Here is a 17,301-nt window from a genome sequence, read left to right on the forward strand (position 1 = left end):
CTTAAGTAGGCAGTACTTCTACTCTGTTGGCATTTCTAGCCTATGTATTAGAACTGTGAAACAAGATGAAATGAAATGGAACAGCAAAATACCCCCACCCTCTCCCCCCAAACGATGTAATGAATTCCATATAAGATAGGATTTTTTTTTTTAATTTTTTTTTTTTTACCTTCAGCCATTTATCGACACACTTTGCATGGAACTCATGGTTACAGGGTAAGACTCTAAGTAGCTGCCTTGACTCAAAATCACACATGCACACCACACACCTAAAAAAGACAACAGAGTTCAAATGTATCTGCTATGTAAGAACAACAAATACATATTCCATTCAAAACTTTACAGGTACAACTGCAACACTGTAGCTCTTTTACCCACTGGGTAGCTACAGTTACCTATATCTGTGGTTGAAGATGTGTAGTGTGACAAGGTAAACTGAGAATTGCTCTTGTGGTTTTATTTTTTTCTGTGCTTTCAAATTGCAAAGCAAGTACTGCTGCTCACAGGAGTTCACAGACCCAACCAATAGAACAGATGTTTATTCAAAATTCAAAATGGTGGAGATAATTATCTATTCTTATATTATTTTTATTTTTAGATATTTAGAGATTTTAGATATTTAATTAATTATCTATAAAGTTCACTCCCTACTGATACTAGTAAGTCACACTGAAGGTCACTGAAACTGAAGTATCAGAGAAAAATCCTTACACTGAAGTTCAAACATTAGACAGCATTTGGTACTAAGTCACTTTAACTACCTTCATATCTATACTGCCTTTTCCACTTGGTTGTGGAGGTCTTTCAAACACAGTAAGTTAATGCATTTTAAAAATAAGAACATGCACTCTTAAACCACTGACCAAGCTCTATCAGGAGCACTTGAAACTTCAACACTTGAAGCTATTTTGACATAGGCTATGTTCCAAGTTGGCAATGTCACTTTAATGTCTAGTATGCTGAATGAAATCTAGACCACCTTTCTTTCATTTTAATTTTTTACATGCTGAGGAACTAAACTGAAACATAGCTAAACGATGTGAGACTAGATAGAGGTTTTAATGTAAGGATAAATAGTATTTGGAAAGCACCCAAGAAAAAAAAAAAAGAAAATTAAACTGTTTATTGACATGGCTGCTTTTAAAGCCCTTCTGGCCTAGCTGAGACTGCAAGTCAAAGAAATGAAAATATAGTGACCTAAATTATGGACCTTTGAAAGAGACCAATGTACTTACAATGTCTGTTCTGACTGGTGGTTGTTTGGATTGAACCTGTAGGATGGAAGCTGTTCAATGTCTGCCTTTGTCAATCCTCGTGGTTTGGCTTCTCCCAGACGTTCTGCCAAATTCAGCAGTGCCTGCAAAACATGGAAACTGGACATTTAAAAATTCACTGCTCAAACAGGTTCCACTAGAGGTGGGGCTGCCATTACCTCACTATCCCAGCTGGTAGTACAGAACATCCTTCTATCAAGAAATTATTAGAACCTTAGTTCTCCCCTCCAACAGAAGCCCCATGGAAAGTCTTTCAGAATTCAACTATCTTTCTAATTACGTAAGATGTTCTCTTTGGGATTTCAAAACCTTCAGGACCCAACTTCCAATTAGTCCTGCAACTGCATGCACAGCTTGGTAAGGATTTTGCTTCTAAAGGATACCCTCACCCCGCTATGAAATGAATAGTGCTGGTAACCAGAAAAAATCGTCAACAAATTTGCTTCCTAAGAATATGTGAGTCTGGTCTTGTGAGAGAAACCAAGAATTTAATGGGACAGGTTCCGATTCCCACTGCACATCTTGGGCAGGCTGAATTGAAATATGGAAATTTAATCCTGAATCTGGAAAGCAAATACATACCATCAAACTTTAAGCACTTTTTTTTGCTAAATTTTATGTTCATTTTCTATAGGCCAAGCATTGCACCTAAAAGCCTCTCATGTAAATAATTTGCACTCTGGCATGTATTTAATTTGCACTCCTTCATAAGGGACCTAGGAAAAATATCACTATAAATGTGATGAAGAACCAAGGCACAGAAAAGTTAAAAGACTTGGTGAAAGCTGCAAACTGTACTGATCACAAAGAGATTTCTAACACTGTCAAACCTAGGGCTCAAATTCTCAGAAATAAGATGATGCTTCTTCTGAACTAGCACAGAAGTTATTACAGAAGTGCTCATTGTTAAACTGAAAATGTGCAACTACACAGAGCTCTGAAGTGGAGCACAGGCAAAGAGATGCAAAAGTAAGGGTTGATGATGACTGTCTGAAGAGAAACCAAATGGAATCCAACAGGCTCATAACCAGCAAAGACACAACAGCTGGGACTGCCCCAAAATTATCTAGGATATTAAATAGGGTTCTACATCTATAGATGTGAATTACTCCACCCTCCTGAGGGCCAAGAAAAAAAGGCAGTACAGCAGTTTTATAAACATTACATTTAGATTAATTAATCCTATGCCATTAACACTATGCTGTATTAACATCATTCTGCAAAGCTATGCACATTAAACCAGTAACTTACCTGTTATTTTGAAAGTGCTTCACTTCTCTTTGATATTTAAAATCAATTAAAATTCAAAAGGAGAAGAGTAGCATGTAGAGTAGAACTTAAAAGCTGAACAATTTAATGATTACTAGCCTGGAGGGGTGGATTCTGGGAAAGAGCAATAGACAAAAAAATAAAGCTAAGCACTTCTAATATCCAGTATTGCAAAAAAAAATCTGAAAGGATGGCTTCTGGATTCTGTCTTCACAGCCATTACATTTATTTGAAAGAAAAAAGCAGCATTAAAACCAAAATATAATGAAATTTTATGTATTGCTTGAGCCAACATCTGTTCTTTACAGGTAGTTGTAGTTCGCACACCAACCTCATAGTTTTCTACCTCTCCATCTTCCACATCCAACTCAAAGCTGAAAGCTGGTCCAACTGCAGGTGGCACTGGGAGCATTGATCTACCATGAGAGCAAACAATGATAAGATTCAGCATCTTGCTGAAGGAAAGCACAGAAACATCTGGCAGAGGTGAAGTTACCTTACTGATCCCTCTCAAATCAACAGATTCTCAGAATTGGTAAAAATGTTAAGTTTGAAGTCAAGAATAGACATTTGAAGTGAAAGAGTCAAATGCAAAAGCTAATTCTGCCACTTTTTGATACTGAGAGTGCTGCCTTTTTAATTGCATGCATATCTCTACGAATACTTCCAACCAGGCTCAGCATTATTACAAAAACTAATCTCTTGATTATCAGAGTACAGAGAGCTAAAACCGACAATGAATTGACATTCTGGTTTTAAATATATTTTGTTTCTTTAAGTGGATAACATATCAACAGAGATAAGGAATCCTAAGTTCACTTAGCTCTCCAATACAAAAGCCTTGAAACTTTTGTAAGCCTAAAACACGCAATGAAGATAAACAGGATATGCTACAGGACCAACTTCCATACTGAAGGCAAGCACAAACTCACTTTCTCACATACTGTGATGCTGGTCAAAGCAAAATCTCTTCAGACAGAGAGGCAAGAGAAAGATGTTTTTCTGTTTTTATATTCAACAAGTGTTTTTACCCCCCAAGATAGTCCTATGGGTCAAAACTTAACACACAGACATAGAAATCACAAATTCACAGTGCTAAAATATACTAAAATCCCACTGAAGTCATCAGGAATTACTGTGCCACATCGTGTCCTCAATGGACAGGCAAGAAGCTATGACATCAACTTTGCATCTTACAGTCTGAAAGTGAGTAACTTCACTGGATCAGATTTCAGGTGCCATTTTCATGCCACATCTGAAATTGCACACAGAGAGAAACTACAGATCTGGCGCCAATGTTTGATTATTTCCTTGTCAATGTTACCTTTGCCACCAGAAAATAGTCTTTGTTTTCCAAACGTTTCATACTTATTTCCAAAACAGAACATAGAGGAGTAATAAATCTCACATCATATACCCAAACTCCTCCACAGAGGGTCTACCATGACACACTACGGATAATTCCTAAATGTTAATTGTCCCACATATTTTCCAGAAACTGCTAATCAGAGGCAGAACAGAAATTTAACAGCTGTAACAGATTAGCAAGTCAGCCAATAAAGAGTAACTTATCACAGAAAGCTCCCACCCTTGTGTTTCATAATTAAGAACCAAACCAAATGAATTTATTCTGTAAGTGAAGACTCCTAGGACTTTATCCTACAGTCTAACCATGCCTCTGTAAGAGTATCCAAGAACGAAGTTTTAAAATTTGTTGAAGATTTTACGAAGAGTTCAGAAACAAGAAGCTATTGTGCCTCAAAAAACCTACAAAACTACATTGGACAAAATCGTTCACTTATGTTTTTTCTTGGTCAAGGATTTATGTTATTCAAAATAGGCTGAAAAATTTACACAGAAATAGTTTTCCTCCCCTCTGGGACAGCTGAACTATGCCTGTTCTCTGGTAGAGTCCAACCATAAAAAGTGTCAAGACTCTTGTTGAAAGTCATGTGACTTCTTAATACCCTACACGGAAGCAAATGTACTTTGAACTTACAGCACATAAGGTAATAGGCTGGGATGGTAAGGGTGTGGTGGTATTGGCTGCTGTGATCGGTATCTGCTGCGCCCTGTGAGTCTTCGAGGCATAAAAGGTGGGTAAGGCTGCAAGAAAGAAGAAAATAAGCTTCAACTGGAACTTACGGAACTGGACCTTGTGTCCAGTTCTGGGCTCCTCAGCACAAGAGAGACATGGACATACTGGAGAGAGTCCAACGAAGGGCCACTAAGATGGGACTGCAGCATCTCACATATGAGGAAAGGCTGAGAGAGCTGAGAATGTTCAGCCTGGAGAAGAGAAGGCTCAGGGGGATCTTATCAATGTATATAAATACCTGAAGGGAGGGTGCAAAGAAGACGGAGCCAGGCTCTTTTCAGTGGTGCCCAGTGACAGGACCAGAGGCAGTGGGCACAAACTGAAACACAGGAGGCTCCGTCTGAACATCAGGAAACACTTTTTCACTGGGATGGTGACCAAGCACTGGCACAGGCTGCCCAGAGAGGTTGTGGAGTCTCCATCCTTGGAGATATTCAAAAGCTGACTGCACACAGTCCTGGGCAACCAGCTTTAGGTGGCCCTGCTTGACCAGGGGGGTTGGACCAGATGACCTCCCTTCCAACCTCATTGAGCCTGTGATTCAACATTTTGTTTTCTTAATCATGAAATAAAATGAAATCTACATATTGAAATCCACTTTCAACAAAGCATTATTAAAAAAAATCCAGCCTCTGCTCAAATCTAAAAGAACCTCAGCCTGAATTTTAAACTATTCCCATCAATAACACACAATCATACCATTCCATGTGAAAAAGTAGTAACACGCAACAGAAATCCTTATAAGCTCTTGTGTGCTTAGTCTACATGCAGGCTGGTTTGGAAAACAGGACTTGAACTGCTGACTCTCTTGTAAATATAAAATCCCAGGCTTTACACCTGGTGCTATTATGCAGGCTTGCACACAAGCAGTTGAGCAAAGAAGCCTTTAAAAAGAAAAGTCTTTAAAAAAAGATTTAAGAAAACCCTGTTTAAAAACAAAACAAAACAAAAATTTTTAAGCAGTGGTGTATATTTACATTTATGTTAAAGAAGAGTTGAAGCCTTTCAAGTGTACGTGGAGAGTTTAATCAGTACTATTTCTGCAGCTGCACAACACCTAAAGAGACAGTGAAGCCTAAAGCTTCAATGTATTATTTCCACGGATAAAACAGGGCTTTATTGTAATACTTTTTTTCATTTGCATGCTAAGCTCTTTACTTTTATATTTAAGTTTTCATTATAATTGTTCAAAATCCCTTGCATTACCTACTAAAATGGGGACATACAGGGTAAAAAATTTCCACTTAAATGCAAACTATATTTTTCCAGAAATATTCAAAGCACTACATTTTTTTAGTAATTTTTAAAACTTAAATTAATGTACCACTATTGAATTCACATTTGAAGGCCTTGAGAGTTGTTTTTTTTGAAACAAAAACCAATCAAAGTCTTCACTAACATGTTTTTCTTCTTCCATGTTTAAAATTTAAGAAAACGCAAAAGCCCAACACGACCAATGACTAACCTAAAACCCCCTAACTTTACAATGCAAACATTACTAATAGGTAGCCATGGTCATTCATAAAATTTACATATGAATAATAAACACACTGCAAAAGAGCCAGCGTCTTTTTCTTGAAAGTAAGATCTCAAACTAGACATAGCAAATATAAATTTTACTGCTTTGTGAATTCTGCAATCCAAAAATATAATTGGATTATATTTAAATATAGTTGGATTATATTCTAATATAAAAGAAACTTTTGTGTTCACTGAATGAAAGAGAATCAGAAATGCAGCCATTCCGTCATAATTTTAATATAAATATCATTTTACAAATATTTAAGATTGCTTTATAAAAGAGCACATGATTACTTGTAATACACCTCTATTCTACTCCTCAGCGATATACAACCCAGAACTGAAGCATCAGAGAAGACAAATGCTATGTAATGTGCAAAAACATGGTATTTTGTTCCTTATCTACTTTAAAGACTGAACTTGGAAATCAAGAAAGCCTCACTCCAACCAAAATGTTGTGATTAGACTGTAATTCATCTAACAAGCATATTGAATAAAATACAAGCAGTTTATGGAAGTTTTTAAGCGGCTTTGTCTCCAGAGTGACTCATAGAGACTGAAAACTTCATTGAAAATCTGTACACCATTAGTTTAACAATGTGCTGAGTATTTTTTTTAAATGCTGAAGACTTATTTGAACTTGTATAAAAACTGCAGCAAGCATTTAAGTAGGTTGTGTGATTTCAAGGAGACTAATTAAAGATAAGTTTTCTGTATATTCTGTAGTCACAGGGCCTAAAATTTCATTCTCATTTAAAATTTTAAATAACAATATTTCTCCAAAACCTTCTGTCAACTTGATGCGCAGGTCAAACATTAAAAAAATTCAGAGTCTATACTTGAGTTCTAGTTATTTCTTCAAGCATTACACAGGCAGGAGAGCTTTTTAAAAAAACAAACCCAAAACACATGAAACAACAACAACAAAAAAACCATCTCAGGACTAATATAATTGCAGACTGAAGTGCACCACAAAGATCCTACAGGTAGCACCGATACTGGACACACCACAGAAACATAAAATCAGCACAGACTTATTCCTGCACCAGGTTTACTTTTTTTTTGTGCTGCTGCATTTGAACTGCCTGTAGATCCCCAGGAAGTTGGCTTAAAGCAAGCTTGGCTGTCTTTATAACACGGCGCAGCCTAAATTATGGAAGCACTCTATACAACTGCTTGCCTACCAATTGCAAACACTCTGGAGAACAACTATTTTTAAAGCATTCTAGCTTTCCTGACTTGTGAAAACTCAATATACGATGAAGAATTAGCTAGAAGTGACAGCAGCTTTTCTAAATTGTACTAATTAGTTTCTGCAGTAGAAGTTCTGGACTGTGTGGCAACATGGAATGTTTTCTAAGTAACTGCTATGACACTCTCCAGATAATGTTATCAGAAATCATTTGCTGGTATCATTAGTTACTCTTAACCTGATTAAAACAAGCTTAAAGAAAATACCACAGTATGCAGCTATAGCCAATAATGGAATACAACTGGAGGAAGTGCCACTTTTCAACAAAATGTACTATAGAATAAAGATCAAGAATGTTAATGCAGCATGAACAAGAATGTAACACAGAAAAGAATACTTACTACACCAAATGACACCTCCTGGTGTAAAGGATCGTGGGTTAAGAATTGGAGAGGAGCTGAAGGAGGCAATGTTGGTGGATGGGCTGAGGGAGGGTATGTAAAACCTCCTACAGGAAGATGTTCTCCAAGCAGTTCTACTTCATTTTCTATCCTTTGAAGTGGCTAAAGAAAAAAAAGAGAGATAGGCTTTGTTGCAATAATAGAGTTGCAATTCTTCCCCAATAAAGAACTGCAATCCCAGCTGTATATTCTGAGCTGCTGTGGTCAATTTTATAGGGTAAAAAAAAAAAAAAAAAAAAAAAAAAAAATTACAGGTGTAATTGTACTCAGTTTCACATAGTAACTCTGTGAAAAACTCCTGTGTCATTAACACTACCCAAAAGCAAAGACAACACTACACATTTGATATAAATTCACCTTTTCCAGCTAGCCATGCTTATAGACCAGGAATTTATGCGATCTAGCAAATATAGGAGTGGCTGTAATTTCCTGTGTCTTGCATTTTTCAGGACAAATATTTGCTCTCCTTCTTGCCAGGCTGCTCTCACTGTACAACTATGCGAGAGAAAAAAATAAACAACCATAGACAAGAACTGAAATTGTGCCAGAAAATCTGAAAAGTGGGGAGGAAACATGGCGACTCCAGTGGATTAAACTGCTAATGATATTCAGTAATCAAGCAGATGCTTCCCTAGGAGGGTCATGCAAGCAGTCCTACTAAGAACACATAGTCCAGAGGTTTCAGAAGCGTGAAATTCCAGTTCAGTCTTGTAATCTAGTCAACTGTAGTACATCAGTCAGGCCCAAAAGTGCTCAAGAAATACCAGGAATTGCCATTGTTTCATTAATACACCTTTCTGTTCCTGACACTGAATTCCACCATTCAAGAAATTCAGCTAAGAAAGCCACCTTGTGGAACCAAAGGAATATTCTGTTTCCCTGTTATGCAGAGCAAACTTTAAACACAAAGTACTCTTAAATCACTAACATACAAGCTTTTTGCCACAGTTGAAAGCTGGCAGGCAAGCCTAGTCAATAACCTAAGTAAGCAACCCAAGCTAAAACCCTAGCCCACACATTTGCTAAAGGGAAGTCATAAAGATTACCACTGAAAACCATATTTTCCCAGCTGTTCTCCCATCATCATAACAAAGTGATTACAACCCTATCCACATGTGAGACATGGCCTGGAGAAGTCTCAGTAATGTTTGTAAGTAACAATGAAGCTGTTTCCTATTTCTGCATTAGTGAAATACTGGCATTTTCTAGTCAGAGGGGCAAACAAATGGACATGAGTATACAGATAAGCCTGCAGTAAGAGCTGTAGGCCAGAACTGAAAATCTAATTTCCCCCCAAATCCAAAACAGGGTCACATTTTCCCATGTTTGCATAGCCCCTATCATCAAGCCAAGTCTGCTTAAGCAGAAGGCACCAATAACTTTCCTAAGTGAAGGAAAAAAAAAAAAAAGGACAAAGGGAGACTCTAGGCTCATGAATATGTCTGGATAACCTAAGGTCACTATGTTCTAGGAAAAACACTGGTCACTTAAAAATTAACTGAGAAGTAATACAAAAGAAGCATGTAATGAAAGTAACATTCTGTGCTTTGTTCTCTCTCTGCTAAGCTTTTCTCTGAGACCACTACTGCACTACACAACCTCCTCTGGATTCTATTCTGCTTCCTGTGAAAGAAATACCTGAAGGAATACGTGGTGAAGCAAATATACATCTTTTTGACAGAAGTAAAGGCCTATGGAAAAACAGCACAGACAACAGCTGATGAAATCTGAAGAGAAACACGGTGAACTTTAAAATTATTTTTTCATCTTCACACTAAGTGGTTACAGACTTGCTAAGGAAGCGTAAGTGCAAAAACCTTTTACTTTAAACAAAATCCTTCTGTTTCCTCAATCAGGTATCAGCACTATTTGCCCATCCAGCCCCATCAATTCTACGGAGAGCGGGGTAAGAAGCATTACTTACCGACCGTGACTGTTGTGCTTGGAAAGGAACGAATTGTCCTGGAGGAGGCAAGTGAGGAGGGTGGTGTGGAGAGATATGAGGAGGATGCAAAAGGAATGGGTCACTAGAAATGAGGGGTGGAAATGCTGCATATGGTACAGGTAGGTGCTGGACTGAGCACGCCTGAAGCATCTGAAACAAAATGAAAACAACAGATCTTTTGTCTCTAGCACAAACATTCCCCATAGAATATTCTATATTTATTACGGAAAGATATCATTAAAACAAAGCAGTTCTCTTGCCCCCTTGGAAAAGCCTCCAAAACACACATAAATAGTAACTCATTCAAATACACAAAGACGAGTGATTAGTACAGAACAGGCTCTAGAAGTACCATAGTGTGACATCTTGCTAGGTGCAAAGTAGCTCTCACTTCTCATGAGGTCAGTGGGAGTTAGTGTTTTCAACACTCCAGGATTAGACAGACTCCTAAGTGATGAGGAGATAGATTTATCCTAGTTAATTTTGTTTTTCCCACATATTACCTTCAAAAGAACATGCCAAAGCAATGGCCTTGCAACCGTTTTAAGCTCTAGATGGAGCTGGGGATCTCCCAGCTGTCAGACTGTGCCTTAAAACCTGTTGCCTCATATACTAAGAATAATTCATAAGCTCTGCTCAGTTCTGCACTTTGACAGGAGCCTCACGCTCTGAAGGCAGCTCCCTAAGTGACAGCTACTGTGGGAAACAGCCTTTTTTCTCTCCTCTTTGATACTCCTCATACAAAAGCAACTTTGGGCACTAACGTTTGAACACTGAAGTGATGAAGGCACTGCAGGGGAGCAGGAATGTGCCTTGTGGAAGTATTCAGTTTTACTTCCAACTCTATAGATATGGAGAAGTAAGAAAGCCTGCATTCTCCTCTTCTTGCTCTTTGATCCATCATCAGAATATCAGGTATTTCTGTTACATTTTTGACAATTAAAAGAGCAGTTAATAAGATACTTGTTATTAAATCTTACGAAGAAAGAGGACCCAGTTCCGATCTCTCACTTTTTTTTCTTTTTAGTCATGTCACAAAATATATATTGTGCATACTGACTATAATGGCATAAAATGGTAAAGAGATCTAGTTTAAAATCCGATTACAGTAGTGGAGGTGGAACTATCACCTCAGTTTACTGTGATCATGACCAAACATAAATCTTTACATGCACTGAAACAGTAGCAGATTATGGTAAAGATTACCATAGCTCCAATGTATGTTTGGAAAGATCTGTGCTATGCCTATGGCACTTTTTAAGTTACAGCAAATGAGGCTGCATTAACTTTCAAGTGGAAAGAAATGAAAACTACCTGTTTATTCATTCAGGCTTTTGCAAAACTCCTGCTGTTTGAACATATGCTTCCAAGAAGTTTTAAAACTGATGAAGGTATTTAATAAATGACATTTGTTTATTTTAGAGTTCCATATGCAGTGAAAGAGACAAATATTGTGGAAGTAACAAAAGGATACTGGGAAGTTTACAGATGAAGTTGGCGAGCAAGCTGACATGCTGGAGGGCAGGGCTACCTTTCAGATATACTTTTATAGGCTGAAGAAATTGGCTGACAGGAACCATGTGAAGTTCAAAGGCAAATGTGAAGTCTGGCACTGGGAGAGAATAACTCCATGGAGCAGGACATTTTGAAACTGACTCGTTGGTGAGCAGATTTGCAGGAAAAAAAGTTGGGTCCTGGTGGACACATCAAATAGGAGTACGCAAGAGCCACAGTGTACTCCTGCAGTCAAAAAGGCCTACAGCATGCTGGGCTGCATTACTAAGAATGTAACTAGTGGGTCCAGTGAAGTGATTCCGCCCCTCTATTTGGAACTTGTGAAACTTATCTCAAGTCCTGTGTCCAGTTTTGGCCTCCCCAGTGCCAAAGAAACACACTGACATACTGAAATGAGTCCACTGAAAGACAACATGATGACCAGGAGCTTAGTGCACACTGCATAAAAGAGGCTGCAGAACTAGATTTGTTCTGCCTGAAAAAGAGAAAACTAAGCAAAGACCTTACCACTGCCTTCAGCTACTTCATGAGAGTGGACAGGCAGAACCTGACTCTTCCTCGAGGGGCAAAGTGAAAGGACAAGGAACAATGGGACCATGTTGCAGCAAAGAAAATTCAATCAGATACACAGAAGAAATTCTTCAGCACAAGGATAGTCAAACACTGGAGCAGAGGCTTAGAGGGGTTGTGAAATCTCCATCCTTGGAAACTGGTACGGCTCTTAGCAGGTGACGACCAGATGACCTCCAGAGCTCCCTCCTAACTTACATTATTCCTCAATTCTGTGGCATAATAGAAGAAAGCATAAAGTCTGCCTGCTCACCTTACATAAACTCAACCTTAATTCTTTATATTCACTTGTACTGCATCCATTCTCTCAACACACTTGATTAACTGTTGTACATTCAGTCCAAACAACCTGGTTAGACCTTTACTCCTGTATCTATTTAAAGGACAGCTGCACTGTTGAATTATAAAACATTTTATGAATTGCACAGATAATATACCTGTTCAAAACAGAGGGTAAGATTATTAGTATCTGTTGTTTGGATTTCCCTAAGCCCCAGTATAGTTTTAGCTTTTTCTCTGTCGTTGTTTCTTAGGACATGTTGCTTTCTTGCCTTGCTGAATTTACTATGCAAGTATTGCTCCACCCTCTGGGTACCCAGTCTGAGATTGCTTTGCTCCACTAACACCACTAAATACAAGAAAAAAGTTGTCTCTCATCCTGCCTCAGGGATACACACTGACTCATGTAACAGATTTGCAAATTACCCTCACTCTTCAACAAGCAGCTTAAAGAAATAGGTGGTCACATCAAGAGTTTTGTTTCAGTGTCATAGGCTTCCTCATGCCCTCAGGCCACAGAATGTGCAACAGGAAAAGTGAAGTTACACACTGCTGGCAAATGCAAAGCTGGCAGAGACCAATGTTTATACCAACATTATAAGCGGTTACTTGACACCATATATAGTTTTTATATATTATATTACAGATTTATACTAGAAAAAGGAGGGGAAAAAAAAGCTGTGACTCTGCCAGCAGGTTCTGCAACCTTCATCTGTACAGCTGAACTTCTTGGGGTACACTTCTTCAGCTCTGGTGCCTGTTAGCACTTAATGATGAAATTTCCACAGAATAGTAGCATCAGAATGCTATGACCTGGAAAGTGGTATCTCTGAGTTGATATATAAAAATTTCTGAGAAAACAGTTCAAATTCTTTCAAATTTAAAGCTGGCAAGTTAGGCAGTCAAGGCACTTTATTCTACTTCCAGAAAGGCACAGAGAGACATCATCATTAAAGAATACTTTGATTCATTTTATGAGATCATTTTGAGGCAGAACAGCCCTTCTCAGCTTTTAGTGATCTTTCAGGATCTTATTGCTTCTCAGAAGAAAACTCACTTTGGAATATCAGATCTTTTTGTATATAACCAATCCCTGAACAAGGTCTCTACTAAGTAGGATTTTTTTCTAGGTCAGCTGCCTAATGAAAGCCTTAGAAACCTTCCTCTTACTGTCTGAAAGTATGCAGAATACCTGCTGATAAGTCACTTCATAAACCAACATTTAGTTTGAGTTAAAAACTATCAGGACTCTACACTATAAACAGTCGTACTCTATAAAGACAGCAGGTAAGTACTATATGCTTACCAGCTCTAAGGCCTACACTGCTATGCCACTGCAATTTACCACAGGAAAAAAAAAAAGGCTATTTCCAACACAGTTAAAGCCACACAGACACTGAAACTCCAAGGTGCCATTCCTATGTCTAAGATTGAAGCTGGTGTAATTAGAGAGACCCACTTACTGGGGGAGGCACACTGCAAACTGGAAGGTGCTGGCCACTGAAAACCACTGAGCATCCTGGAACCTGTTGCGTGCTGCAGGCTGGGATGTGCTGGCCTGTGCAAAGTGGAATCCCATGCGGAGCCACTGTTGTCACTGTGTATGAGACAGGAACTGTGCCCTGATGGATCTGTAGCAAAAGGAAGAAAAAATTTAATAACTTACTGTAGACTCTTAACAGTGTTGTACAGCACAATGAGTAAGACAACAAGCTTTTACCTACGTATCAGAAAAAAAACATACTCACAGTAAAGGTGTAAAAGGAGGCACACGCTTGTAATTCCTGTTCATTAAAATATTATTCTCAATTGAGTATTACTTACTGATTAGTAGTTTCTGGGCAAGGCCAAGAGGGATGTCTCAGATTAAAATGTTAAAATTTCTAAGGCACCTTAGAGTCACTCAGAAGCATCTCAGACTCTATTAAGCCTGCCCCCCTCCCCCCCCAAGGTTAGTCCTTACAAAATAAGGCAGTAACTCCCACATAAAAACTAATCTACAAGTAGCTAAAGAATCTTCTCAGCTCTGAAGGGACTGATTCAATAATCATTCAGAGACTTGTATCTTTAAAGAAAAAGAAAATGGTGTAGATCTTCTTTCTTCCAAAGATACTAATCTCTTGATTCACTCTCAGACCAACACTCAAGCTAAGTGTCCTAACCTAAATGTAACAGAACAGCTAACCAGAAAGCTGAAGAGGAAAAGTAAACATGACTATGAGGCAGCAGACCCTAAGTATCCACATTTATATTAGGAAACAGGCCTATGTTACCCAGTTTTCTAGCTAGTGATATTTCCTAGAATTTAATCATCAAACTAAGATCCAAAGGTATTCTGGACCTACAAACCAATTTTTTTTTTTTAAAAACTAAACAAGAAATCTCTGATGCTCTAATAAAACTGAAAAGGCTTAAGTGTCAGGAAGCACAGATTAACAAACAGTAATTATTTCAAGGAAGCTCACTCTTCCTTCATGATCTGCTAAAATGGAACCTGCTTGCTTAAAATGGAACATGCGAGAACACCTCATTAGGAAGGTGAGAATGAGTAAAGTCAGCTAACCTACTGAACTGGTAGTGTACAGTCAGACACAGAGGCCAAAACAGAACACAGGTCAGTGAACAGAACTTAAAATCTAAACCTGTATATCACTAATGACAGAAACCAGTCTCAGGAGACACACTGAATTCGATCTGGTTCTGGCTCAGGTACAAAAGTTGGGCATACAGTGCAACGCTGGGTGTGATTCTGAAACGTTTATTGCTCAGAGTAATAATAAAAAATGACCTCTCAAAATGGTTATGTCCCTGAAGTATAAAACATGACTATGGAAGACCTCAGTGAGTCTGGAAACACTGACATCTGGTCATAGATGGTGCTTGGAAGGTAGAGACAATGGGATGGAAAAACTGTTTATCCAGGCTTGTCATGATGTAATCTTGCAAAACAAAGCAAGAACATGATTTGAATTTTTGAGATGCTGCAGCAGTAAAATTGTTCATCAAAATGTAAGGCTGTGAGATAGCTAGAATGGTGCTAGCTTCCACCCTTGCACTTGGTCCCACAAGCAAATACTTCCCTACTGAGAACTGCTCTGCGCACGTAATACAATACACCAGTGGTATGCAGCTGCACTGAATGCAAACCAGTTTTTAAGGAGGGATATTAGAGTTGCATTCTATGCACGTGCATTTTGAGAAGTGGACATCTGGATAACCAGTTCTGTTTCCCGGTTCATGACTATGCATCAACTAACGCACCTGTACTTCAGCCTGATGATTTAACAAACAACAACAAAGGTTACCATAATAGGACAACTTCTATTACAGGTCCTCAATTACAGAATTCTATATCAATTGCTGTTGCAGAGAGGAATTATTTGCTTTCTGGACCAACCACATATCTCATTTTCTCATGTCATTTTAGGAGGAGTTGATTAGACTTGGATGGCTAATTTGGTTATGCGACAATACTATCATGAGTTCTACTGTCATGCAGGCAACCAATTATATGCATTGTGAATTCTACTTCTAAATAATGTATTTTAACTATTTAAAGACTCCTAAGCTAAGGAGAGTTATTTCCCATGAAACAGAATACATTCTTAATTATCATATCACATCTTTATCCCATTAAATTAACTTCAGAAGCAAAATAATTGCATTTCAAAGGTTTGAGCCAGACACCTACAGAACTATGCCAATACATGCATTGACAAATTGTTAAATACCATTCTGTATTAAAAGTCTAGACTTTCTTTTTGTTTTTTTCACTGCCTACTGCAGTGGTCCATGCACCAGTAACATTCAACAGGAAAAATGCTCTGTAAGAGGGCAAAAAGAATTTAGTGTTATGTGACTTTCATTGCGAACTAATTTGGGAAGGAGAGAGATCTTGAAGATTTTGGGGAAAAAAAACAACAAAAACCCCACATCTTCAACACCCTTCTGTTTGTACTCTAGAACTCTTACCTGATCATGAATGTCAACCATCACTGCATTCTGCTGTGGTGGGTGAGCAGCTGGGTGCAACATACGAGGAGAAACATTTGGTGGGTGAAAGGCTCGGGGCTCTTCTATTGCTTGCTGCTGTCCATAGGAGAGATGGTGATAGTTTTCATCCTGGCTAATGGAATTATGTCTAGACAAACGATCTCTCCTTGTTCTCTGACGTCGAACAGGAGGACTGGAAATGCATTAAAAAAAATTAGAGATCACATAAATTACACAAATCCTTCCTAATAACTAAAACCACAAGAGAATCGAGTTATCAAGAAATTTATTACACTGGAAAATTTTACTAGAACAGGTTTATTAGATTGGAATAAAACTTCTTACTGACAAAACTGCTAAAAGCCTTAGAGATGACACTTTTTTCAGCAAAAAAGTGCTTAACAGAGCATAGCTTAATGCTGTAAAGGAAACCAGGAGAAGAACTCTTATGTACATATTAACCTGTTAAAAAAATGGCACTTAGATTGCAAGACAAGTGCTCACAAGTCAAGATAGCAAACTTAAAGAGATTTTCGTGCATTTATTCTAGGTAAAAATCCTTAATTACATGATCACAGAATTCCCCAGGGTCCTTGCTCCAACGAGGCCACAGAATGGTTGCTCACTTAGTGATGGCGGACAAAGCAGTAGACTCCTCTGAAGAAACAAATTAATTTTTCACCTCTCACATGTTCACTACATAAGCGAGTGCCTCACAGAATTCTCTCTAGAAGATCCCAGGAAATTGTGATTGTGGTAATATTTCTTTTTCAGAGTGGAGAACTGTTGTGTAGATCGATTTAGACCAGAGCATCCACTTCTTTTGAGCAACTGATCTACAGGCCTAGGATTTGATTATGTATTCTTATATAATTCTGTGGATGTTCTGAGCAGAGCTGCTACTGTCTTGAGCTGAGACTTCTGAAAATCAGAGATCAGCAGCTCAGGTTCAACACTCAGAAAATGAGTAACAAGTAACAAACTTGCTATTACAAGTTTTGATCAAGTCACTTCTCATTTATTTGGAAGGGGAAGGAACTGAAAGCACAAAACCATCCCCCAGTACTTTCAATACATGCCTTCCAATCTCCACAACACATAAATTACAGGTTCCAGGGCCACAGCAAATTAAAGCTACATGGGACAAAATGGTTTCCCACTTATGGAAGAGGCTGAAGGAACCA

The 17,301-nt window shown here is 38.3% G+C and overlaps 1 protein-coding gene across 10 annotated transcripts in view; it reads right to left on the reverse strand.

Annotated features, from left to right (window-relative positions):
- RNF38 (ring finger protein 38) overlaps nucleotides 1-17,301 on the reverse strand; it is a 129,033-nt gene that overhangs the window by 7,388 nt on the left and 104,344 nt on the right. For 9 of the 10 annotated variants that reach the window (XM_072860086.1, XM_072860095.1, XM_072860088.1 and 6 more), the window contains 8 exons: nucleotides 16,097-16,310; nucleotides 13,588-13,755; nucleotides 9,740-9,910; nucleotides 7,756-7,917; nucleotides 4,543-4,649; nucleotides 2,875-2,959; nucleotides 1,236-1,357; nucleotides 170-269 (listed from right to left, as the gene is read on the reverse strand). In XM_072860086.1, the coding sequence (XP_072716187.1) occupies nucleotides 170-269; nucleotides 1,236-1,357; nucleotides 2,875-2,959; nucleotides 4,543-4,649; nucleotides 7,756-7,917; nucleotides 9,740-9,910; nucleotides 13,588-13,755; nucleotides 16,097-16,310 (1,129 nt within the window). The remainder of the gene's footprint in view (nucleotides 1-169; nucleotides 270-1,235; nucleotides 1,358-2,874; nucleotides 2,960-4,542; nucleotides 4,650-7,755; nucleotides 7,918-9,739; nucleotides 9,911-13,587; nucleotides 13,756-16,096; nucleotides 16,311-17,301) is intronic. The other variant, XM_072860087.1, reaches the window with a different exon arrangement.

This window comes from Ciconia boyciana, chromosome 4 (assembly GCF_034638445.1).
Source record: "Ciconia boyciana chromosome 4, ASM3463844v1, whole genome shotgun sequence".
NCBI lineage: Eukaryota > Metazoa > Chordata > Aves > Ciconiiformes > Ciconiidae > Ciconia > Ciconia boyciana.